The sequence below is a fragment of the Podarcis vaucheri genome (genome assembly GCF_965113315.1).
Source record: "Podarcis vaucheri genome assembly, chromosome: 3".
NCBI classification, from domain to species: domain Eukaryota; kingdom Metazoa; phylum Chordata; class Lepidosauria; order Squamata; family Lacertidae; genus Podarcis; species Podarcis vaucheri.
In genome coordinates, this window is record NC_138761.1 from 51,043,577 (window position 1) to 51,068,324 (window position 24,748).

The window sequence follows — 24,748 nt, forward strand, 5'->3', positions numbered from 1 at the left end:
CCTTTCCTTCAAGGAGCTCTGGGTGGGGTGTACAGTTCTCCCCACCAGCCCATTGTGTCCCCACAACAACCCCAAGTTAGGCTGAGAAACTGTGACTGGCGCAAGGTCACCCAGGCCTGTGAACTTGATGGCTGAGTGGAGAATTCGAACTCAAGTCTGCCAGGCCCTTGCCTCTCTCAGCGGAAGTTTCTTGCTGTACAGCAGTGCTGCCCAATGGAAGCAGCCGGCAATTCTTCTTGCTTCCCCTTCCATATATAAAGGAGAAAAACAAAACAAAGCAAAAACTGGTAATAATTTATTTCACCATTATAAAATGCAGAGTCTTTCTTATTTAGGACCTCTGGGTGTGAGGAGATACTTGTGGAGCCCTGATTGAAAAACACTGACCTGGGGTGAGTGCAGCTGTGGTGGTACTCTCTAACTCCCATCATCCCAGACCATTGGCCATGCTGACTGGAGCTAATGGGAGTTGGAGCCATTGGCACCTGGAAACTAGACAGGTGGAGAGAGAAGGAAGCCCCTCTCCCGCACTCTGTTTCTGCTGCTGAAATTCCTTACAGCACAGTGATCCGTGACTCCCTTGCCAGCACTTTCAGAGAAAACCCTGGCCCTGCTCACACACTTGTCTGCTTGAGACTTACCAGCCACCCTGGGAATCAAATACTGTTCTGTCCTCCCATACAAAGCTGATGCCAAAATAATTTAGTACGTACAGCATTACACTGAACAAGCTTGAATTCTTGTAGGACGCTGGCACTGAAGATTAAAAAGGACTGAATTCTTTTACATATAAGAGAATTGTTCCCTGTCTGGCAACACTGATGGAAATCCTTTGTTGTCAGCTTTTGCTATGTTGTTGCCAACAAGGGACTTGAAACTGTCTAATCCTCTTTGCTTTTTAGAAGTTTAATCACCAGCAGTTCTCTTTTCACAGTTACCCATCTTTGGCAACAAAGCTCAGCTTGTCCACGTTTTGTTTCAAAATAAAAAATGGGCAAAAATGGAATGCACAACTGAAGTTCCAGCATTCTGTGTTCATCCAGTTGTGTATGATTGGATGACTATGGTCTTTCAAGAATGGAAAACAAACCAGAAAACCAAACAGTCATGGTGATGTGGCAGTCCTAAACATTACACTCTTGGAAATGGATAAAGTTTGACTGTCTTGTGACATCGCAGTACTTTAACTGGAACTGGTAAGCAGCAGTGTTTGATGTAAAGATTTGCATTGTAAATTATCAGCTGGTCAGCAGCACCTGCAAACCCTGATCTGAAGACAAACACTTCATTTGCCTACATGGTTTGAAATCAAATTGGGCAAAATTTCATTTCTTTTGGGGGGTTTTGCAGACCAGGTTGAAATAGGTGGGTGCATTGGAGCACTCCTTGCTACTGGGTCTCCCTTGCTGATGATTGAGCAACTCTGCTGGCAGAACTGGGCACAGGATACCTAAATCCTCCCAAAGCTAACCCCCCCTCCCGGCTCATGGCAGATGATGGGTCTGAATTCTTCTCTGCAAAGTCATGCCTATGCGTTCTATGAGGCTTTGTCCTTGTCTTCCTCTTGCATATTTATTATCCTTTAATAAAGGGGTCAATAATTTTGTGATGATTTAGCCATGTTGTCCTTCTATTAAATATCATAAATATTTTACTTCAACATCATAAATACTTTAAGATATTATAAATGTAGCTGCTCTCCAATGAATGAGACATTTCTAATTAAATGCTAATTTGGTGTCTATTTCAGCTGTCCAATGGAAAGCCCTGTGGACCTCTGTTTTGCTGAAGAAGGATGTAGCAGCAGCATTGTTCTTGAAAAACAAGTTTTTAGATCCAAAGTGCCAGAATCACATGTCCAGCTTGCTTGTAGCATGCATTACTGTGCTTTTCCTTTGAATGGGAATGAGCTTTGTATTTTGAATACTACTGATGATCCTGACCACCAGGTTGAAAACTTAGTTCTTTCTGAGGATTTAGTTTATGTTCAAGAATCCATAAGATTGGCATGTAAGATGTATATTCACAAGAACAATAACAATGTTCCAAAGAATGCAACCCACTGTGCAGTACTCCTGTGCAAATTCTTTGAAAATTAATGGAAACAGTGCTTAGGAGACAATATAGTATATGAGCCAGAAGGGGTAGTCACTACGATCTGGGGTGAAAAAGCAAGGGTAGCCTTTATTTGATAGCCATATTTGATACTAATAAAATTAGCAGCCACATTGGTCCTCAGTAATGAGTAGCTTTCCCTGAAAAAGCTACGCCTTTAAAAATGGGCAGATATTTGCTAGTTGGTTCTTAGACTGGAGGTATTTTAGCTGTATGTTTATATTTTTATATATGTTTGAAATGTTTGTATTTACATTCTATAAATCACTCTGAGATCAAGAGATAGTTTGTATAACTAAAATGAATATTTTGGAAGAAACTGATTGATTAGCTGCATATTTTATATCTTATTTCAAATTACCAAATACTCTTTTGTCAGCCATTACACTTACTAGGTCATCACCATTCAATTACTGCATTGGCATTTGGGAGCAAAGACAATCCACTCCTCATTTGCTCTGCTTCACGTGACTACGTAATAGTGTGGAATCTGGATGAATGCATGAAGAAGTTTTTACAAGGTGAACACTTTGTGATAAAAATTCAGTGGGTGGGATTCTCCTAACCAGCCTCGATTTATGCTTGTGAAAAGGAGCTTATCAAGAGGGAAGATTCCATGGTTGTGGGAGATGCTGAGTGAAGGTTTTGTTGAGTAATTTCTGTTAGTTTTGTCTTTTGCTGTATTGCAGAAGGGGAAAAAAATAACAATGGTACAGAGGGGGTTTTTTGTATGTTTTTGGCTGTAATTCTGTCCATTTACTTGAGAGTAGGTAGGGTTTACTTCTGAGTAGAATTGTATAGATTGCAATCCTAATCCCACTTACCTGCAAGTAAACTCTATTGAATTAGGTGGGACTTATTTCTATGCAGACATGGTTAGGACTGCAGCCTACGTTGCTTCAGAAATCAGTATGTTAATTAGCCAGCTTAAAAATATATATGAAGTTGTTTGCTATTAAAAATAACTAGCTTTCACATAACTATTGAAGTTTTAGTTTTGTCAAATAGTCATAATAATTTAGTGTTATGTTTCAAATATTGCAGGGGTAATGCCAGAAGGCATTGTTATAGGAACACTTTTGGGAATGGTGCTTTATGTGTGATTTAGTCCAGATGATGAGACAGTGGCAGTATGTGCTGGCAATCGGATATACATGCTAAATGCAAAGGTGAGAGCCTATGTTGTTAAACATACCACAGTGTGATATTGAAATATAGCTATCTGTGCCATCAAAGAAGTAGAAATCATTTGAAAGCAAGTTGTACTCTGGTCCATCCAGCAGCTGTATTTTTCACAAGTGATGGACAAGTACATTACTTGAACTTCTCACATTTATTGGGATCAAACACTACCAATTTTATTTTGAAATTTTATCTGTTTTTCTTCTGGGATCAATTGCAGGATGAGGTTATACTTGCTGAATTGGAGGGTCACCTGGCTCCAGTGACTGCTGCTGAGTTTTGCCCTTGGGAAAAAAATAGACTTATATCAGTTTCTGAAGATAGAAGTTTTAAGGCAAGGAAATTCTCTTTTTGGTTTTTTTAAGAAAATATTTTTATTTTGGCTCAGGCTATGAGGTTTAGTATAATGTTAAGACAAAAGGAGAAGCACTCAAATATTAAACCATATAGTGCTAATGTGCTTTGTTTTACTATAAAGAATATTCTAATTAGGAGAAGGAAAATAAAGACTGGGTATACTATATAATCTTCACATCTGCTTTCCATGATCAGTTATTAAAACTGAATGCTACTATTCAGTCATAATTAAATTTTCTGTATTGCTTGGTCTGTGGGGTTCTGTTCCCATCTCATGGAATCAACAGAAAAATCAAATGGCTTTTATAAAGTATTACATTGGTTACATTCATTATTATATAAACTGACATTTATACGTTACCATATTTTTCCCTCCAAAAGGTATGGGACTATTGTACTGGACTATTAATATATCAGTCAGCAGTAATAACAGGTATGCTTTTAAAAATAATGAATCAGTATCAACCAACCTCTTTTTCATATAGAATAATACTTGACACAAGAGATGAGCATTTTAATCCATTCCAATATTAATTTAGGATGAAAACAACAAAATAAATTGTTAGAACAACACAATGCAATATACATTCAGTTCCATATCATTACTCCCATTCTCCATGCTACTCCCAGTGACAGCAGTAATTGTACTTACCGTAGTTGCCATGACCCAGAGTCTTCACGTATATTTCCGTGCATATGTAGAATTTCTCCATTCCAAAGTGCCATCTTGTTAATTTCAGTGGAGGCAGCAGATCTCAATTGCATCTGTTACCTACATAGAAATGAATGGAACAGATGTTGCAGCTATGTGTGCTATGGAGTTCCTGTATCCATAAAATAGCATTATATTGGGATGCAAAATTATATTGAGTATTAATTAATTTAGATTTCAGTGTTTTACTGTTGTATTGATTTGATAGTGAGGATTTTCTGTTTAGGCCCAGTGGTTCCTTATTTCTTTTTCTTTTCCATATTGTGCTTCTTATCTGCCTCTTTTCTCCAGCATTTCCTCTTCTGAGTCTCTTCATTGATGAAGAGAATAAACAGATTATCACTGGATGTGCAGATGGACAGGTAAGAAGCATTCTGGGAATTTGACATGTTGTAATTTGAGTTTTATACTCCTGTTTTCACCTATATCCTTATGTTCATGCCTCCTCTCACCTCCTTTTGTGCAACCTGCTTTGCACACACATTATCCACGTGTTAAGTTTCTGCCTCTTCCTCCCCACACACATTTTGAGTACTAAGCACCATTTCCAACTTCTACACCCCTGCTTTACTCAAACATTTGCTGTTATTTACAGCTGCCATTTTACTGTGTGCCCCTCTATCCCTGCTTTATTCAAACCTCTGGTGTTTAAAACTGCCATTTTTCTCTCTTCCTCTACACCCCAGCTTTACTTAAACTTCGGCTGTTTGTCCCTCCCTTTTTGCTCCTATGTCATGCCCATTGCTGTTGTGCAACCTAACTTCTCTTTCGCTCTGTTCTCCTCCCTAGACATTATGCAAATCCTAAATTGTGATGAGGCATTACAAATCCTCCAATGAGATCTACATAATGTATTTAGCAGTCTTCCTCAACCTCAGCCCTCCAGATATTTTGAGACTACAGTTCCCATCATCCCTGACCACTGGTCCTGCTACCTAGGGATCATTGGATATGTAGGCCAAAAACATCTGGAGGGCCAAGGTTGAGGAAGCCTGGTATATATGAAGAAATCTAGCCAAATCAAAGACAGTCAACTTGATTGCCTGAGAAAAAGTTGGTTGCCAAAATACAATTTCCTGAACAAGTTGGAGAATATGGAAATTTATATTTGAGATGAACTTTATTATATTTATAGGTTTTGGTATTTGGCCACACCACTGAATTAAGATGATAATACCAGAAACATTTACTTATTAAAAGAGAAGTGCAGAAAGCTAGTTTATAGTTTTATTCTCTCTTTCAGCTTTGGATCTTCAGCTTGAGTAGCGGGCATCAGTATCGCTGTGTAGTACATATAAATATAAAGAAAGAGAGAGAGAAGTTTTACAACAAAATAAGGAAATCCGAACAATTGGGTAACATGATGCTTCTGGAATACATCTTAAAATATTACTAGTTAGCCAATGACATGGTTAAAATGTATTTTTCATATAGATACTTTTTACGAATCTGGATTAACTTTATATCCAGATGTCATAGGAATTGATAATACAGGCACACAAATCAAGAAGGCCTCCAAAATAGACAGCTCAGAAAGACTGATCTTAAAGGAGGCCTTTACTTATAATGTGAATATGTGTGAACTTTGTCAGCTCCAAAGAAGTCACATTCAATTGACAGTATGATACCGTCTCCTGCTGTGTGCTGTGATAGATAGTACTACACAGAAATTGTCTTATACTAGTTGAGAATTGTATTATCAAAGCAAATTTGGAGCTGTGTTTTGCTAGCACATGTTTCCCAGGCTAGACAGCCCTGCCAGATGAGTTATATAGCAGCAGTGCATAGCTATGAACTTAGCTTATTGCTTCTAGCTTTCATTAAATGTCTTAAGCAACTTGTTTCTAGTTTAATAGGCATTGTCTGTTTTCCCTAGATGAGATTCAGAATCCTTCTAAGGCATATACTTCAAATAATTTAAGGGAAGAAGAAACAGTTGAAACTACCTTTCCAGTTCTCAGAATTGAACTCTGTGACAAGTCGATAAATGTAGGTGATGAAGAACACAGGTAAGTGCACTAAGTTTTCATTCACTGCTTGATATTGTATGTCATGAAAAAGAGAATAAGAATTAGAAAATCATATAAAAGTGTTTTGTGTAGGTAATACTTTATAGTAGGTGATGACTTTTTAACGCTGTATTACAGCCTTGCTGTAATAACCTGAAGACATTGTATGGAGGACATGCATGCCATTTTAATAACGTGCAGTGTCAAACCCTTGAATAAGCAAATTACAAATAAAATTTCACACTTAAAGCACCATAACGCCTAACCTCTATCTTCGTGTCTGTGTTCATTTATATCTATGCAGCTGATGAGCCACATAAAACCATTCTGTTTCCCCCTAACCTCCCTCCTTCATCATCTTGACACTGCACCTTTCTTTTTAAACATAAATATAAACATACTTTAAAGTGCAGGCTATAGCTTAGTAGTAGTAGAACATGTGCTTTGCATGCAGAAGGTCCCAGGTTCAATCATCAATATCTTGAGATAGGATTGGGAGATACCCTTTCTGAAATCCTAAATGTTCCTAATTGAAAGGAGGAACACATGTTCATGTGTTCTTCTTATCCAGCTCACATCATTAATTATCTTAATTATCTGCATAAAAGCTATGAAACTTAAAAATACCTCATTGTATCTGTAATGAAGAGAATGCCGGATTTTTTTTTTTTAAATACTCTATTTCTCTTTTTATTTTCAATTAGTTTGCCTACTGTGAATGCCCCATGCTTGTGGATAGGAAGCTCTACTGGTTTATTCATAATTAACATGGCAAATTTTGAGTTGGAAGCTGTTTTACATTACAGAGGTATGATAATTTATTATTGCAGCTTGGTGTGATTTACATATGGAAAGTCCATCACTGCATAAGCGGAGTTCCATTTGCACAACAGATATTCTCCTTTCTCTGCTCCCTCTGTCTTCTCCTCAAAGTCTGCCCCTTTGGAGCGGATTTTGCCAGTGGGCAGAGAGCTGCAGGGGACAGGAAAGGAGGGAGAAGTTCTGTTGCGCAAACATCAACCCAAGGCTCATTGTTCATGTCTTGTTTCTGTTTCTACTAGCTAGTTAGAATTACAGAGGTGTGCTTGTCTGCTAGCAGGTTTGACTTGTTATTGCACTGGAAGTTTATGCGCTGGCGTTAGGTTGATGAAATCAGTGGAATTATATCAACTTACCATACATATGATGAAAGCCTTGTAGCCAGTATTTAATTTAATGTGGAACTTTTCTATATTAGCAAAGAAAAAGAATGTTTTATAATATTGGGGTTTTTGTGTGTAAAGATTTCAGTGCCCTCAGCATTCAGTTTGCTGGATCATGTGCTTTAATGAGGAAGGCAATCAATGGCAAGGTGAGTACAGTATTGAAATTATTTTTAAATATTAATTTTTTATTGTTTATAGCACAGTTTATTCTTCCTTGAAACTGAAAATTTAGAGGAACCTTAAATTTGGGGGGAAAGCAAACCTCACATTTGTGGCACACTACTAATAAAAAAAGAATTATGCTGTTGGTTTATATCACTAGCTCTGTTGTGTTAGCGCTAATCAGCTACAGTTCTCCCAGACCTAAGGCATAAATATTTCCCAATTTTGCTATCCAAAGTATCTGGGATTCTCTGCCTTTGAGCATTATTTAGCTGTCAATCCACATTTTTCCTATTTGAATTAGTCTACACCACAAGTTTGTATATGCAGAGCAACTTCGATCTTTCTTGTTCATACCAGTAGGCATTCCCTTTTGTGTTTGTCCCTGCCTTCTCATTTGTTGATTTTATTATGCTAATAAAGTACCAACAGGGCATGCGTGTATATAGTTGCGCATGGATTTTTATTTTTTATCCTTTAGAAAACACTTCCCCAACCAAGAAATGTGCAAAAGCACAGAGTCAGACAATTGTGAATTTGCTTGTGCAGTTTTCTAGTTTTGTGCAAATATGAGAGATAAAAATTAATATCTGTATAAGGCTACAGTCTTCCGTTCAGGAGTGCCCTGGAAATAGGGGTACAAATGGAAAAGAAATGAAAGAATTGAGGAAGTAGTAGGCTTGGATAGGCTTGAAAAAGGGAGTAGTAGGCAACGGGGATTGAGCCATCCACCCAGAAACATCGAAACAAATAGTATGTGACCTCAAATTTGTTGTTCAGTTCCCCCAGTTCATCAGATTATCCCCATATCAGGTAAACCAGTGTTTCCCAACCTTTTTGGGGCAAAGGCACACTTGTTTCATGAAAAAAATCTCAAGGCACACCACCATGCCAGATGGGGAAAGGTCACTTTTTACTTATGTAAAAAAAAAAAAAAAAAAAAATTAGTAACAGCATAGAAGGTAATGGTTAGGCTAGCATCCCTCTTCCAAATATGCTAGGTTTTTATTTGCAGGGACTGTTCTACATGGGAAAGCATTCAGCACTGTCATTCTCCCATCTGCCATCTGAATTGGTACTATTCTGGGTCAACTTACTCTGCTGCATGTGTAGATGAAAATGGCACCAAGTGTGGGGGAGGGGGCAGAACAGGTTTCAGATACAGGATATTAAGCATACACGTACTTCAGATTGAACTGGTTGCTTGCTTTGCAAGTTTTCATTTCCCAAATGACTGCCTTGGCAAGCGCAATACCTGCCAGGTCTTGCGCTGCCGCTTCTCGCGCTCTCAAGGACCCGGGAGGAGGAAGGCGTGAAGGCAATCCCGAAGGCGCGAAAACCCCGCGCATGCGCAGGCCTTCCGCCTGCGACAGCCCAGTAGGCCGGCCGAAGCGAGCGGCGATGGGATGTGGGAGGGAGCTCGCTCGCCACCCCGCGTGTGCCTATGTGGGGCACGTTACAGCCCTGTGACGTCAGCGCCACGCAGGCAGCCAGGCAGGCAGACGGCGAGAGCCCCGCGCTGGGCGGCCTCTCCTCGCCGCCGCCGCCCCGCCTCTCGCCGCCCGACTTGCCCGCCTCCCTCCCACGGCACACCAGGCAACGTCTCGCGGCACACTAGTGTGCCACGGAACACCGGTTGGGAAACACTGAGGTAAACCTCAGTTTACAGGGGGGAAGCATCGAGACTGGTGCTGTGGGAGAGTAATGTCATGTGGACTATGCAGATTAAATGGGAAGGCAAACAGCTGCAAACACACAGTGAACTCTGGCGTACAGTGGTACCTCGGGTTACATACGCTTCAGGTTACAGACTTTGCTAACCCAGAAATAGTGCTTCAGGTTAGGAACTTTGCTTCAGGAATAAGAACAGAAATTGGGCTCCGGCGGCACGGCGGCAACTGGAGGCCCCATTAGCTAAAGTGGTGCTTCAGGTTAAGAACGGACCTCCGCAACGAATTAAGTATTTAACCCGAGGTACCACTGTAAAATGAATGCAGAGCTTCATACACACATGCATGACACTGAAATAGCCCATGTCTTACTAATTCTAATGGCTTGGATCCAAAGGTCTCCTGTGTGAGGATTCCTGATTTTCACCAATTTCCCCACCCTTCTGCAGCCCTGTGCACTGCATCCCACATTGTCCCAAAGGGTTTCCCACCCCCAAGGAATGAATTTTAGAGGTGTTGAGGCGGATGCACAGAAAGGGGAGATGGGAAAGTCCTGTTCCAGGGGTCTGCAACCTTTAAGACAAAAAGAGCCACTTGGACCCGTTTCTGAAGAAAAAACAACAACTGGGAGCCGCAAAACCATTGCGACATTTAAAACAAATATAACACTGTGAACGGCTTACTGTGCTTGACTATTTCCTGAGCGGCTACAAAACTAGCATATGTTGTGGAATTTGCAGACTTCACCCAATTCTTGAAATTATTTTTGCTCCTATCAACCTTCCTCATAAGTTCTGCAATGGCTTTTCGTCTCTCATCTCCATCTGGATATTTTTCAGCAAAGGCTGTGTGTTTATTGTGGAAATGTCTTGCAATATTTGACTTTTTGTTGTTTGCAAATTTCTCACCATATATTAAGCATACTGGTAAACCAGTCTTGTCAGTAGAGAAGGCAAATGATTCTGTCCATGTATCATTAAACATTCTGTTTTCTTCAGAAATTTTTCTTTTCTTGCCTTTATCCATGGCTGGCCTATCGGGGGTCCAAAAGAGGGACGTAACTAGAAATCAGAGGGCCCCATAGCAAAATTTGCTATGTCCAATAATCAATGCCCCAAAATGCCATAGAAAATTAATCAGGGCCCCAGTGTACCATAAATCATAATCAGTGCCTGATGTAAATAATAATTAATAATGAGGGCCCAATGTCATCCTCGTCATTTTAAAATAACTTTTTTTGACACTTTTTTATTATTTTTTTGTTTGACCCCTCAGAATTACTCCTCCTCATAGAAATAAACGTTAAATTAACAAGTTACCTTTTTTTGAGTGTGTGTTCTTCACTCCCCTTCAAAACAGTGACCAGCTTACATGCCCCCTTTCAATGCAGCCTGCTTACAGCCCTCAACCAAAATGGCCGCTCCCGCGACTCCCACGTGCGCCCACAAAGATGGCGCCGACGATTTTCCCTTATCGGTGCCCTTTAAAGAAATGGCCGCCGCAGCTTCAACCCACGCCTAGAGGAGGCTAGAGAGGGAGAAAAGCGCGGGGGGGGGGGGAGGAAAGCAGCGAGGACGGCAGAGAAGGTCTGCCGGGAGTGGAATCCCACACACCGCGAGGGGAAGGAAGGGAGAGGGTGCGAGCTGGAACGGGGCAAAGAGGGCGGTCCCCGGTCATGCCTGGCCTTAAATGGGCTAGGCCACGCCTCCCCGGCCCCGCCGATTGGCGGGCAGGGTTGCAGGGACGCCCGGGGATTCCCCTGTTCTCGCGGGGGCAAAAGGCCAGCCCCCGCGAGTGGAGTGTGGGAGGGGTTAGCTCGCAACCCCGTCTCCTCTCTAGCTCGGAAATGGCTTTGCGGAAAATGCGCCTCCTCCCCTCGCCTCCGCCCCGGAGCCGCGGCAAAGGCGTTAAAGAGCCGCATGCGGCTCCGGAGCCGCAGGTTGCCGACCCCTGTCCTGTTCCATCAGCCGAACTCCGCCCACAGATATTAGGTTACAAACCACTGATTACTGTTTACTATGTTGGCATTATTTTGGTTTGAAGGGAGAAATGCTTCATGGACATGTCTCTGCAGGTGTTCTGTTTGCTAACTTCAATGTTTGAGAATAGAATTGCCTTACTGGAGATTAATGTTGCTGCCCTGTTGAGATCCCAGCAGAGTGAACTCCATTTAAGTGGAAGTGAGAAAGGCCTTTCTGTAGTTGCCAGGTAATGAAACATTAAGTCATTTGGATTATTTGAATCTCTATCAGTTCCACCATCCAGCTAGCATTTGTCACAGGTTAGAAGATAAACTGTTAGATATCGGGTACTTTCAGATGCGGGGATTGTAGCATTAGTGTGTCTCTTCCAGATGCTAATGTTCCTTTTACATGGCATTACCTGCTGCATAATGAAAATGTGACTTTTTGATGGAAATACCACCATGCTGTTCTAATTTTAAATGGTGGAAAAGGACGAGATATCCGAATACTGCCCCAGATTTTATCAAGTGAATATTATTCTGGGTTGATGGGTTGTAATCATCAGCTTCAAGTATCTTCAAGCTCATGAGAGGAGCTGATCTTTTTTGGAAATCACTGTTTCTAGCAGTGCCCCAAATGTCACTAGTACTGCTCTTTCATAAATGGTATATATATATATATATATATATGCAGGTTTTGGTGTCTTCGGGTGTCTTCCCGTGTAAGAGTCGGGGTGTCATATATATATGTCTTCTGATTTGTTTGATTTGTTGTTGTTGTTATTAACCCACCCTTACATGATCCCAGTGTGGGTTACAACAATTGATGGCCAGTGTTAAAAACAATTTAAAACAGCATACGATTACAAAATCACGGTGGGTCCTAAAAATGCACATCTCCCGCGTCCAAAGCCCGGGTAAGGAAGTGTGTCTCTTCTTAGGTGCTCTCTTCTGCCAACCTCTCCTTTGTGCCTGAAGAAAGAAAAAAGCCAACTTATAAGTAAAAAAGGTAAGTCTGGTAAACTTTCAACTAGTTTGGCGCTTATTTATAAACAGCTATTCTTTGTTTGGGGTGAAGAAGCATCCAAAAGGGATGGATTAAGACCCAGTACCACCTGGGAACACAGCTGGCATCAGACTAGGTATCCGGGGTGGTAACCAGTCATCTTTTGTCTGTCTGTCTGTTTTTCTGGGGCTGTGTTCTTCTTTCTGTTCTGTTTTTATCGCTGACTTTGTTATCTGGTTTGAGGTTTTTGGACTGAAGAATTGGATTAAATATTAATTTATAAATAAATGTTTTGGTAGAAGATACTCCCAGGTAAGTTGATGTAAGATCAGATTATTCCACTATATCCAGCAATAATTTCTGGATGCAAGATCATGCACATGTGGAGTTCTACTTGATGCAAGATTTTTCCTATTCATTGATGGTACCTGGCTCTGAAACCTCGTCCATCTTGAGATCAGGCTGACCCACACATTTTTTTTGCTCAGTTGACACCTTAAAACCTACTTGTTACTATAGGCTTCTGGAACATCGTGGGGACGGCATCTTATGTATAATGTAATACTGACATTATAGGATATAATATTTAGTTTTGTTTTTGTATTATTTTTATTATTAGTCACTGTGGACATTACAGGAAGGGTGGTGTATAAGAAATCAAATAATATTGATGCTCTCTGCACTGGAGACAAAATAAATACTTATGGGAAACGTTCCCTTCAATTGAAGCAGTGAGAGAGGCTACACAAACAGGGACTGTAGATTTGCATTACAACATCTCTGGAACTCAGGCCTGTTGCACAGAGCATCCTGTTTGTTCAATTTAAAAATAATTATGCTTTTAAAAGACAGAATTATATAGCAGAAGTTCAGCATCTTAAAAGCTGAAACAAAGTAACCTGAACTTCCTGGGTATCCATATTTCTAACTGTGTTTGTTAAACGTATTTATTTATTGTTTCTTAGCTGTCATTATTAACTATTTTATAATTACAAGTATATAGCTGTAATTATAACTATTTATTTATTTATTTTTGTATGTATTTTTTAAACTCAGGTACAAAAAGCCCAATAAAAGATCAGCCGCTGGTCTTCCATAATAAAATTAAGTCCTCAGGTTACACATCAGCGCCACAGTGAGTACATATTATGTAATTATTTTTAGTGTTTTAAGATTGATTTTTAAATTTTATTGTAGAAAGAGAAGCTGCATGACTGTCACAGCATATTTGACATATGGAAAATGTAATGTAAAATGGGCTAAAGAGTAAAAAATATTAGTCTGACACTATTAAAACTAAGGTTTAAAGAAATGCTTGTTTGGGAAACTGGCACATTCACAAATAAATTAGAATTGTAAGTCTAAAATTATGCAATTTTAGCAAAATCTGCATAGCTTGGTCTACAAATAGCACTATTTTTCATAATTTATTTGGATTTCTTAGTGATGGGGTGGGGCCAGGAAAGATGTAGTTCACTGAAACCTTTCTGTCAGCTATTGGAAATCTCCATCTTCTGAGATTCCTGCGCTCTTTCTGCATCCCTTCAGAATCACAGCATGGCTATATATGAGTTAGTGGCTGTATGTGTATTGCTAGCCTGCTTGTCTGTGTAACTTAGATTTTGATATTCCTATACTGAGGCAGTTATTTCTGATTGCTTTTTTAATGGGTTTGAATGCAAGAATTCCCTTCCTCTGAAAGATGAAGCTTCCTCTGGAGGAAGAGAACTTTTGGATTCAGCTCACTGTTGTAACAGTAACACCAAAATGTTACAATCATTTTGTAATCCATAGAAAATGAAGTTACTGGACGTTTGCATTATTTTCACTTGTCTCTAGTGAGCTAGGAAAACATGGTACCCTACCTGATGTATTTGCACTTTTACAAAACTATAGATTAAATGCAAAGAGACATTTATTGTCAGGTCTTCTTTGGCCCTATGAACTATTGCCCACTGTTTTCCACTGCAGAATGACCATGTTCTCTCCAAAGACCAATGCAAAGCAAAACAATCTGGAACTGAAGTTGAAGAGAAGTTGCAAACGGTAAGCAATAAAACTGATATGTCTGAACAAATGCATTAATGACACTGAAGCAGAACTAGTATTATCTTGCAATTACACAGTGGGGGGGGGATTCCAAATAAAAGAGAAATTAAAATTATTTTAGCAGTATGTAACTTCTATTACACCAACACTTGTTAATGAGAAAATATTGTAAATTTAATGGTAATACATTTAAATGTACATCACAGTTTGTACTTTTATCTTTTTAAATGTTCTCCTGTTTCTTTACCATTGAAGACGAAATAAGGAAGACTATCCACATGTCAACATTCCTCCAAACAAATCTGAGAGACAGATTATCGTAGCTGATAAGCCAACTTCTATATGCTGTATTCAGTATTCAGGTATAGAAAAATATTCATGCATTAGATGTCTGCAGCATTCACCTGCTAAACATCATTTTTACATATATAGGGCTCATTAAGGTTCATTCAGACAGCAAGCCTACCTTGATTTTCAGCATTGACTACACAATCCTATGCATGTCTACACAGAAATACATCCCATTGACTTCTGAGGAATTCTTTAAATGCAGCGTATAGATAACTACAATATTTTTTTAAAACATGATTTGGTATATTCATGGTTTAGAATTATCAGATTAAGTTCCTATACGCCTTATTCTTACAGGGGATGGAGAGTTGTTGGCTTGTGGCTTGGCAGACAAAACTTTGCTGGCATTCAAGTCAGATCTTACAGGAACACCAACAGTTTATTCAGGTAAATTAATTCCAGCCTTTTTCAGTCTTAGGTCTTCAATTTACTTCCTATTAGTGCAAGATACAGCATTTTAAGCAAATGTCATTTTTACTATGCTACCGGTACCTGTTTTTAGCGCTAGTACTGTATATTATTGCTGTGATTTCTTTTTCATTTTAGAATCTTGAAGCCTATCATGCTCGGTTTCATTTCCACTAATTTGCCTATTTTGTCTTATATTGCTAAACCTGACTGGAAGGTGAAATTTTCTTCTGTTTGTTTTCAGGGGTTGATTAAATCACTGAAAAAGTTTGAAGGGAGCTTTTACAGGGGCTGTGGAAGCAGAATTTCCTTGGAGGTGTGGGCTTCTCTGATGGTGGTAGCAGCAGAGCTGCTCTCTTTTTTATTTTTGCACAAATTTTCCAACATGACGACTCCAAAGCAACATAACAAATCTTTGGCTATCACAGCCTAAGACCCCTTCTAATGGTTTTCTAAATTTCTTTCTGATTTTGCATTTTATTACTATGCTTATTGCTATAAATCCAATCTTACATCAGCTAATCTTAATGCTTTTCCCAATAATTTATAAAGTCCTCCTTACAAAACTTCTTGTAACCCTACAAGCGATGTTAAGTAATTACAATTGTCTTTCATATACAACATAAATTTATTCCAGTCCTTTAGAAAAATCTGGTTCTGCTGGTTTTGAATTTTCCCTGTTAGTCTCAGCAGCAGCAGAGCTGCTCTCAGTGCATGCCTACCAGTGACTACAATACCCTCTGCCACTGCCTCCTGTCATTCCAAAAGCCCGGGAACAGTGCCTTGTCTAAGGCATCCCATGGGGAAATTGTGGCTGCCAAAAAACCCCCCAAAAAAGGCTGCCAGTGGAGTCCCCACCTTAACCAAGAATACCTTGGAATGACACCACTTCCAGGGGATCCTGGGAAGAACGATAATGGCTGTTGGTTAGCAATGCCCTGAAGAAGGTCTCCCACTGCTTTCAGTAGGTTTACCCCATCTCAAAAATCCCCCCTTGAAAACTCACTGAAACAAGGGGAGTATTTCAGCTTGGCTCTATTTTACACTAGCGAGACTCAAACCCGTCGTTCATAGCTTATGGAGATTGGTTGTGACAAAAATAGTGTATAAATTTATAAATGAAATGCATACATGTATATTGCAAATTTAAATTCAGTACACTAGGGGGCAGTCTAGGACTTTAAAATACCATATCTTTAACATTAGCAGTTTTCATCTAGGTAAATGATATGTGCTGGGTTATGACAATGGGATGTTAGATCGGCTCTTTTAACACTTTGAATTTGTTTACAGTTTATAGGATTGAAAAATGAAGCGGCCACACTGAACTGAAGTTGCTAAATTAATGTTCTACAATACCAGTCTTCCCTTTGTAAAGAGAGAAGTTTACTTCATCATAAGTGTTGATGAAACTTGCAGTTCAGTTACAACTCTGATTTGCATGTGAAGCACAATAAAGGGGCATCATTTAACATTGTAGTAACAAGGTTTAGGCTATCTATCCTTTTGTACTGCTACCAACTTACAGTATATTTATATCAGAATGCCTGGCTAAAACAAACTGTAGTCGGAAGCAATCTTTATACTTGAAATAAAATTTAGGGAATATATTCCTGTTCATCATGGTAAAATTCCAACTGCACTGTATATTCTGTTAAACATATTACTGACGTGTATAAAGTAAAACATTCAGAGACTTCTCTGATTCTAAACCTAGACTTCTGAAAAAACAAGAACAAGTGTGTCACAAATTCATACTTTTGCTATGTGTATTTATATCTCTGCCTCAGAATTTTTTATAATAATAAATTGTTTTTAAATAGAGTCAGAGCAGCTGTGGGCAGGTGGGCAGAATCAGGCTATTCTTGTTTCTTTCCCCAGATCCCAGGTTGTAGAGATGCTCTAAGTGGGGTTGGGAAATTCCATTTTCTTGGTTTCTCAGGTGTCACATTTTCCATAAGAATGTCTGGCAATACTGGGAAATTCTGGGATGTGCAATTGCCTTGAGAAATTTTCATGAAGGGCAAACCAAAAAAATTGTTTATGTGTAGTAATACTTGTTTCATTATAAATCAGCTCAGACTGCAATTGCATAAATGGAAAAATACAGAGATACTAGCTATTTTACTTCAGTTTCCATGCCTGTTAAACCAGGCATCCTAGTGGATTCAGAAAGAAGCATTATGCCATTGCATATTTTACTGATTGCATTCCAGTACTAGAAATTGATTTCCCTAGATAATGGGAAATTTATATAAATATTTGGTTAACGGCATGTTGTGATCAGTCTCGGATTTGCTAATGGCCTCTCCTCTGGACAAGCATGTTTTGGCCAAATAAAGTTCTACAAGAAAGACAGTATCAGGACATGAGAATTAACAACATGAAGAATGAGCAAGTCATCTCTTCTCACTAAAATATTTAGCTTACAGGGGAAAATGTAGCCTGTATGTGGCCTGAGGATACCTAAGCCTATAAGAAGGAGGAATTCAAGTTGGAGGGTGAAATTGTACACTGCAACAAAAAGAAAAGGGATTTATTGGTAAGGCCGATGAATCCCTACTTTGCCCTTCCTGCTCTGCTGAACAATCTTTGTAACTGACACATCTGAAGCAGTTTAGTTGTCCAGGATGGGAATTTTGACAAATAAGGGAGATGGCTAACTCCACACTGATTCCAGTTCTCCCTAAGTCCACCTCGGCAGGAAGAAGAATAGGTATCTTATTAGTTAATAGAAAATCCATTACAGTGGTACCTCGGGTTACATACGCTTTAGGTTACAGACTCCGCTAACCCAGAAATAGTACCTCAGGTTAAGAACTTTGCTTCAGGATGAGAACAGAAATCGTGCTCCGGGGGCGCGGCAGCAGCAGAAGGCCCCATTAGCTAAAGTGGTGCTTCAGGTTAAGAACAGTTTCAGGTTAAGAACGGACCTCCGGAACAAATTAAGTACTTAACCTGAGGTACCACTGTATTTTCCTTTGTGGATTGAAATTTTAATTTAATTATTTTAAACCCCTCTTTGTATCTCCACATACATTCATACATTATTATATATAAGAATTCTCTTAGATGAACCGTGATCTTTCTGGGGGGGAAAGTCTTCTGGTTTATTAGGAATGTATGACAGACCTGTTTTCCAACAAACATTTTTTCTTTATTTTTGTTAGGGCATGATGGTGCCGTTAACTCAGTTGGTTGGAGCCATGACAACAACTGGCTTGTTTCATCTTCTGAAGACAGAACATTAAGGATCTGGTCAGTCAGCAGTGCAGAACCTGCTTTATGTCTGGTAATAAACATCTCGTGCAAGTTAGATAGATTTGGGGTACTGTTCTCTATGATGCCTGTTCTCTATGACCCCAAAATCATATCAATTGTATCTGTTTGGAATGTATTTCCAATTGCCACCTTAGTAATTGTGAAAAAAATTCTAGGATAGTTTAACACTTCTAGTTATCAATAGTGATGGCACTGAAGTTATCAAGCACATAAAACTGTGTGTGCTGTAATTCATGAGCACTTTATGACTTGAGTGCCACTCCCCTCGCAGTTCTCTGGCATTTCAAAATGGTTGCTAAATTGTTACACATGCTCCACTTCCATCATGGGCCATAGCCTGGAATGGAGAAAGAGGTGTGTGTATGTGTGTGTGTGCGTAGTCTACGCACAAAGGTAAATTTTAGATTTGTTAAGATTTGTCCATGTTTGCTTCTGACCCCACCCAATGCTCGCTTGTGGCTCCATAAAAGTTGCCAAGAAGTGAATGTAGTCCTCATGCTGAAAAAGGGTTCTCCTCTAATATAGGGAATGCAAAGAAGAATAAGAAATTGTGTGTGTCAAAGAGTGTCAAAGAGGTTGAGGAGTGATTGCCTTTGGATTGGCATTCAGGACATTGTATTTTTTGTGATGTAATGTTATTGTGGGAAAGAGGACTGAAGTCAGACTAGATTCTTTGTAAATGACTGGATTTTCAGAGTGACATTGTATTTTCTTAGGACCTTGGGCCTTGTCTAATTTAGTAGTAATTATAAAGAAATGGACAACAGTGTAAAATGAATCAAGATTTGTAATTTAGAGAAATCACCTGTTAGCCAGAAAATTAGCAAAGGAAGTAATCTGACAGTGTGCCATAAAGAAACCATCTGTATTTTTCTGACTGAAGATTATACAGTATACATAGTTAATTATATATGTTTTACTTTTAGGGAAAGGACATGTTTCATAAATCCATTCGATCAGCACAGTTTTATTATATAGATACATTTATATTGTTGTCTTGTGGAGCAGAGTTTCACATGTTAAGATGCTACCTTGATACCAGCAAGGATGAGATGAAACGGTAGGTAAAGTCTTACAATTCTTAGAAATATCAAGTATTCTTTAGATCCTGTAAGACACCTAAACAAAGTACAGTGGTGCCTTGCAAGACGAAATTAATCCGTTCCGCAAGTCTCTTCCTCTTGCGGTTTTTTTGTCTTGCGAAGCACGGCTATTAGTGGCTTAGTGGCTTAGCGGCTATTAGCGGCTTAGCGGCTATTAACGGCTTAGCGGCTTTAAGAAAAAGGAAACAAACTCGCAAGAACTCGCAAGACGTTTCGTCTTGCGAAGCAAGCCCATAGGGAAATTCGTCTTGTGGAACGACTCAAAAAACGGAAAACTCTTTCGTCTTGCGCGTTTTTCGTCTTGCGAGGCATTCGTCTTGCGAGGTACCACTGTAATGAAAGAGGAAAAAATAAAACTGCAGTCCTATGGATAGTTACTTTGCAGAATGTGCTATGGAATAGAGTGTGACTTTTTAATAAACATGCATCAGATTTTGCTATTTATGTTACATCTTGCATCAGAAAATAAAAATAGGAATATTGTTAGCGTGAAAATTGCCTCTGGTCACATTCAATTCTATTGCAGTTAATCTAATCGTACCTCAGATTTAATTCTGCCCAACACTACCTTGGAATCATTACTGTCTTTTCGGCATCTTTTGCTAAAGTATTATTCTATGTTATTTCTAGGGCTGCAAACTGCAGTACAAGCCTATGCATGTTTACTCAAAAGTAAACCCCACTGTGTTCAATGGGGCATACTTCTAGGTGTATAGGGTTGCAGCCTTGATCAGTTTGATCAACAAAAGTTATCGTTTAGGATGGGGGAACCCTTTTCAACTCTAGGGTCACATTCCCATCTGGGGGCTACATGCCAGTAATGAGTGAGGCCATAGGCAAAAGTGGGTGGATCATCAATGAATATAAACATTACCTTTGCACAGTGGGCAAGTTTCTATACACAGACTCACACACCCCTGTGCCTTCCATCTAGGAAAGCAAGGGCACATTCCAGCCATGCAGAAACAGTTGATTGAGGCTGTGAAGCTAGGCTGGTGAAAGATGTGCTCTACAGAAACAAGTGGCTTGGGAGGAGGCGTGGCCTGGAGAGAATCCCTAGGGCCAGAAAAAGAGACCTTGAGGGGGGCTGCATTTGAGTGCTGGGTCTGAGGTTCCCCACCCTGCTTTAGTTAATGATTTGATCAATTGTAATCATGAGAGCAAATTTTAATTATTGCGTTTGAGAGTTCCGGGAACCCTTGTCTGTTTTTGAGGCTAATTTGGTGTCGCTGTGTTAATGTAACAAGGAATGAAAACGAAGGTATTAAAGATGGCCTTGCCTTTCATCAGTGAACATTACCTTATAATGTAAAAAAACCCAAAAGCTATTTCACAGTTCCCTCCTAATGTATTGATTTCTTCCAAGCAGTTTACAGGCAGATGCTTAATCAGATAAAATTATTTAATCAGTGGACAGTAATGAAACACTTTTCATCAGGGTATAGATCCATTAGCAGTTGGATGTGAGGAATTTTAAATATACAAACATGTTAATACACACATATATCAACCAAAGTTACACAAGTTTAAATCTCATTGATTTCAGATGTCTAAGATGTTTATTTGGGGGGATTATGCTATTAATAACTACTAGGTAAACGTACAGGCCAGTCTTGACAGACTCTAGGGTTGTGCACCCATCTCACTCTATAGGCCGGGAGCCAGCGCTGTCCGGAGACACTTCCGGGTCACGTGGCCAGCGTGACAAGCTGCATCTGGCGAGCCAGCACAGCACACGGAAACGCCGTTTACCTTCCCGCTAGTAAGCGGTCCCTATTTATCTACTTGCACCCGGGGGTGCTTTCGAACTGCTAGGTTGGCAGGCGCTGGGACCGAACAACGGGAGCGCACCCCGCCGCAGGGATTCGAACCGCTGACCTTTCGATCGGCAAGCCCCTTATTAATATCTACTAGGATCACATTTTTTCTTTCACTTAACAAATCAACTGATTTCATTGCCTGTGCTTAGTTCCTTTACTGGATTTAATTCAGTGCTGAATGCCAAACAAACAATAGCACACAGAAGGAGAGAGGGGGGGGGGGAATTTAAACACCCACAAATTATCCTAACAGCCAAGTTTGATATAAGTGAAAAAACACAAAAGAAAAAGTTTAATTTGTCCTGATGTTTTGTTTGTGGCTTTCTTTATTTCGATTTCCCGCTAGTTTTGCTTGCATGTACCATTGTGCTATTACTCCCATTTCACCTAATTCTTCACTCAGTTCTTTGATGAGTCAGATTTGGAAAAATGCTTGTATGGAAAAGATTCAGTGCAGCTATAGACAGAAACATCAGGAATGTGTTAGATCTCTTAATTAGAAGAACATGTTAACACAGTCTAAATTATCCACTCACTTCTTCCTTCCCTCCTTAAAAACTGTGGCGTTTGATCTCTGATGCCATAGTCACACATGCAAGTTTGCTGCATTTGGACCAAGAGTTCAAGCATTTCTTCCTCCTTTTTCCAATAATAGGAATAGACAGGAATACAAAAGAAAATTAACTGATGCAGCGCTTTGAGATATACACTAGATTTAAATTTTATAACAAAAAATTATGTAAAATATGTTTACACAGATATCTTTTACTTTATGTTTGTAAGTATATGAACTGATTATAAGATACCTGTTGAAAAAATTCATTGTTTATTTCATTGTTTTTATTATTTGATGTTATTTATATATTTCTGTAGATACCGAAATAAGAGCATTTGTAAATCAGTACAGAAATTCCCCATGGCATCTACAGTGGAAATTACCAGCCTTTCAGCAGTCAATGAATTCTATTCTTGTATCCTCTTATCAATTATTACCTATGTTCAGCATTCAGTCAGAAGCACTTAATTTGGAACAATTGGCATTAGCCTCTTAACATGATTACTAAGCTGCTACATGCGTTTTAGTCTGTAGCTTATTGTTGATTTTAATTAGTTTTGATTTTTTTTTAAAATATGTCTTTTATTGATAAATGTTAATGTTTTATGTTTTTCTGTAAACTGCTTTGAGGTTTTATTACAATCAGTCGGTATATCAATTTTGTTAAATATAAATAAATAAAATGAGTCCCATTTAGTTCAGTGGAGCTTTTGCACAAGTAAGCATGCATAGGTTTGCATCCTTAGCTAACTTCAGTTCTTTAATATAATGATATCAAGTTTTATCTTTTAATATCATAAAAAGTGAAGCCATTAGCTTTACTATGCTGCTATTATCATGCTGTAAAATCATTAGTGGTATAAATTTGGAAACATGCATTATGATGAGGCAGCTTTGTCATTGGTTCTACAGTGGTGCCTCGCAAGACGAAAAAAATCCGTTCTGTGATTCTCTTCGTCTAGCGGTTTTTTCGTCTTGCGAAGCAAGCCCATTGACGGATTAGCGGATTAGCGCTATTAGCGGCTTTTAGCGGCTTATCTGCTGATCGGATCAGCTGATAAGCGGCTTAGAAAAGGGGGGGGGGAACCCCGCAGGAACTCGCAAGACATTGTCGTCTTGCGAAGCAAGCCCATAGGAGATTCGCTTTGCGAAGCACCTCCGAAACGGAAAACTCTTTCGTCTAGCGAGTTTTCCGTCTTGCGAGGCATTCGTCTTGCGGGGCACCACTGTATTTCTACTAGTGTGTTGAACAACACTGGCTAGTGAAGTCAGGCAAAACTGCTTAATATATTTAAATGTAGTGTGCCTTTTGCTTGCATATGAAAGATGTACATACATATACACAGCTTAACAGAACTTTAACTTACAGAGATAACAGATATTGTACTGGCAGGTGGTAGCAATCGAGCACTAGAAGTCTTTGACCTCAATGTGGGCTGTAGTGCAGCAGTGATAGCAGATGTGCATTCTAGATCAGTTCATCAGATTTGCCAAAACAAGGTAAGCTTAAGATCTCTTAATAATTTTAATTAATACTTATATTCTAAACAATGATAAACATAAAAGACTCCTGTTCATAATGGCACTCCCTTTCTTGGAAAGATTTAGAATCTTACATGTCTGATAAACTGGATAGGGAAGCATTAAGCTCTGCTTCTCAACCCACACTGTTCTCTAGCCTGTTGCTACAGTGTTGTTATTGTTTAGTCATGTCCGACTCTTCGTGACCCCATGGACCAGAGCACGCCAGGCACTCCTGTCTTCCACTGCCTCCTGCAGTTTGGTCCAACTCATGTTAGTAGCATCAAGAACACTATCCAACCATCTCGTCCTCTGTCGTCCCCTTCTCCTTGTGCCCTCCATCTTTCCCAACATCAGGGTCTTTTCCAGGGAGTCTTCTCTTCTCATGAGGTGGCCAAAGTATTGGAGCCTCAGCTTCAGGATTTGTCCTTCCAGTGAGCACTCAGGGCTGATATCCTTCAGAATGGATAGGTTTGATCTTCTTGCAGTCCATGGGACTCTCAAGAGTCTCCTCCAGCACCATAATTCAAAAGCATCAATTCTTCGCCAATCAGCCTTCTTTATGGTTGCTACAGTAGTTCATCTGAATTACTCTCTACTGTGATGACCATAATTATGAAAAAGGAAAGCAACACCATGACTCAGCATGGGAAATGTTTTGTGAGTTGGAGATCTGGTGCTAACTTGCATATTCTATATGAATATGCCAAGCATTTAGCGGCATAGTCAGTGTTGTGCTGTATGATTTGGCATCTGCTTTGCCAAATGTTCTGTTGTGCTCTCAGACACCCAAAAGCCAGAGGCATAAGCAGTGTTGTGACATGTTTTACACATACGTTCCAGAACATTAAGAATTAAATAACGATAGTTTTGAGTGCCTATTGATTGTGGTCCAGATATCCCATTTATGAATGCTCATATGATTGTGTGTGCACGTTGAGGGATACTATGCTGAAAAATTAAGAGTGCAGTTCAAGTGCTGAAAGCCAGTGGTAGGAAGTGAGAGGCCTCAAAACATGGTGTTTCAGGCAGGGCACCATCTGCTGGATCCAAAGCTCACCAGCTATGCCAGCCTTGGGTTGGCATAGTGAGGCAAATGCCACCCCCCATTAACTATGGTTGGTGTGAGATAGCAGGGCTTGGGATACAGTGATATATCTGCTGCTCTACTCTATTTCACTTCACTACTGAGCAGCCCTAGTTAGGATTGTTTGGGTAAACCATTTTGGAAATCCCTTTCAGATGTGCCACCGTGGGGGCTGTTGTGTTCTGCTGTT

The 24,748-nt window shown here is 39.6% G+C and overlaps 1 protein-coding gene and 2 long non-coding RNA genes across 3 annotated transcripts in view; 1 reads left to right on the forward strand and 2 right to left on the reverse strand.

The window, feature by feature from the left end:
- WDR27 (WD repeat domain 27) overlaps positions 1 to 24,748 on the forward strand; it is a 67,537-nt gene that overhangs the window by 1,966 nt on the left and 40,823 nt on the right. Inside the window, 22 exon segments of the mRNA XM_082217127.1 lie at positions 935 to 1,196; positions 1,751 to 1,949; positions 2,495 to 2,636; positions 3,160 to 3,215; positions 3,219 to 3,284; positions 3,518 to 3,631; positions 4,036 to 4,087; positions 4,658 to 4,728; positions 5,610 to 5,721; positions 6,243 to 6,375; positions 7,080 to 7,183; positions 7,659 to 7,726; positions 11,487 to 11,620; positions 12,317 to 12,384; positions 13,438 to 13,516; positions 14,353 to 14,427; positions 14,686 to 14,792; positions 15,079 to 15,168; positions 18,360 to 18,481; positions 19,398 to 19,531; positions 22,268 to 22,365; positions 23,329 to 23,450. Coding sequence (XP_082073253.1) covers positions 1,758 to 1,949; positions 2,495 to 2,636; positions 3,160 to 3,215; positions 3,219 to 3,284; positions 3,518 to 3,631; positions 4,036 to 4,087; positions 4,658 to 4,728; positions 5,610 to 5,721; positions 6,243 to 6,375; positions 7,080 to 7,183; positions 7,659 to 7,726; positions 11,487 to 11,620; positions 12,317 to 12,384; positions 13,438 to 13,516; positions 14,353 to 14,427; positions 14,686 to 14,792; positions 15,079 to 15,168; positions 18,360 to 18,481; positions 19,398 to 19,531; positions 22,268 to 22,365; positions 23,329 to 23,450 — 2,139 coding nt within the window. The 5' untranslated portion in view covers positions 935 to 1,196; positions 1,751 to 1,757.
- On the reverse strand, positions 3,430 to 5,266 carry LOC309529281. The gene is made up of 3 exons (XR_014218150.1): positions 5,048 to 5,266; positions 4,307 to 4,426; positions 3,430 to 3,581 (listed from the first exon to the last, which is right to left on the reverse strand). It is a non-coding gene; the product is annotated as an uncharacterized lncRNA (long non-coding RNA).
- On the reverse strand, positions 10,321 to 10,996 carry LOC309529278. Its single transcript, XR_014218145.1, has 2 exons — positions 10,732 to 10,996; positions 10,321 to 10,445 (listed from the first exon to the last, which is right to left on the reverse strand). It is a non-coding gene; the product is annotated as an uncharacterized lncRNA (long non-coding RNA).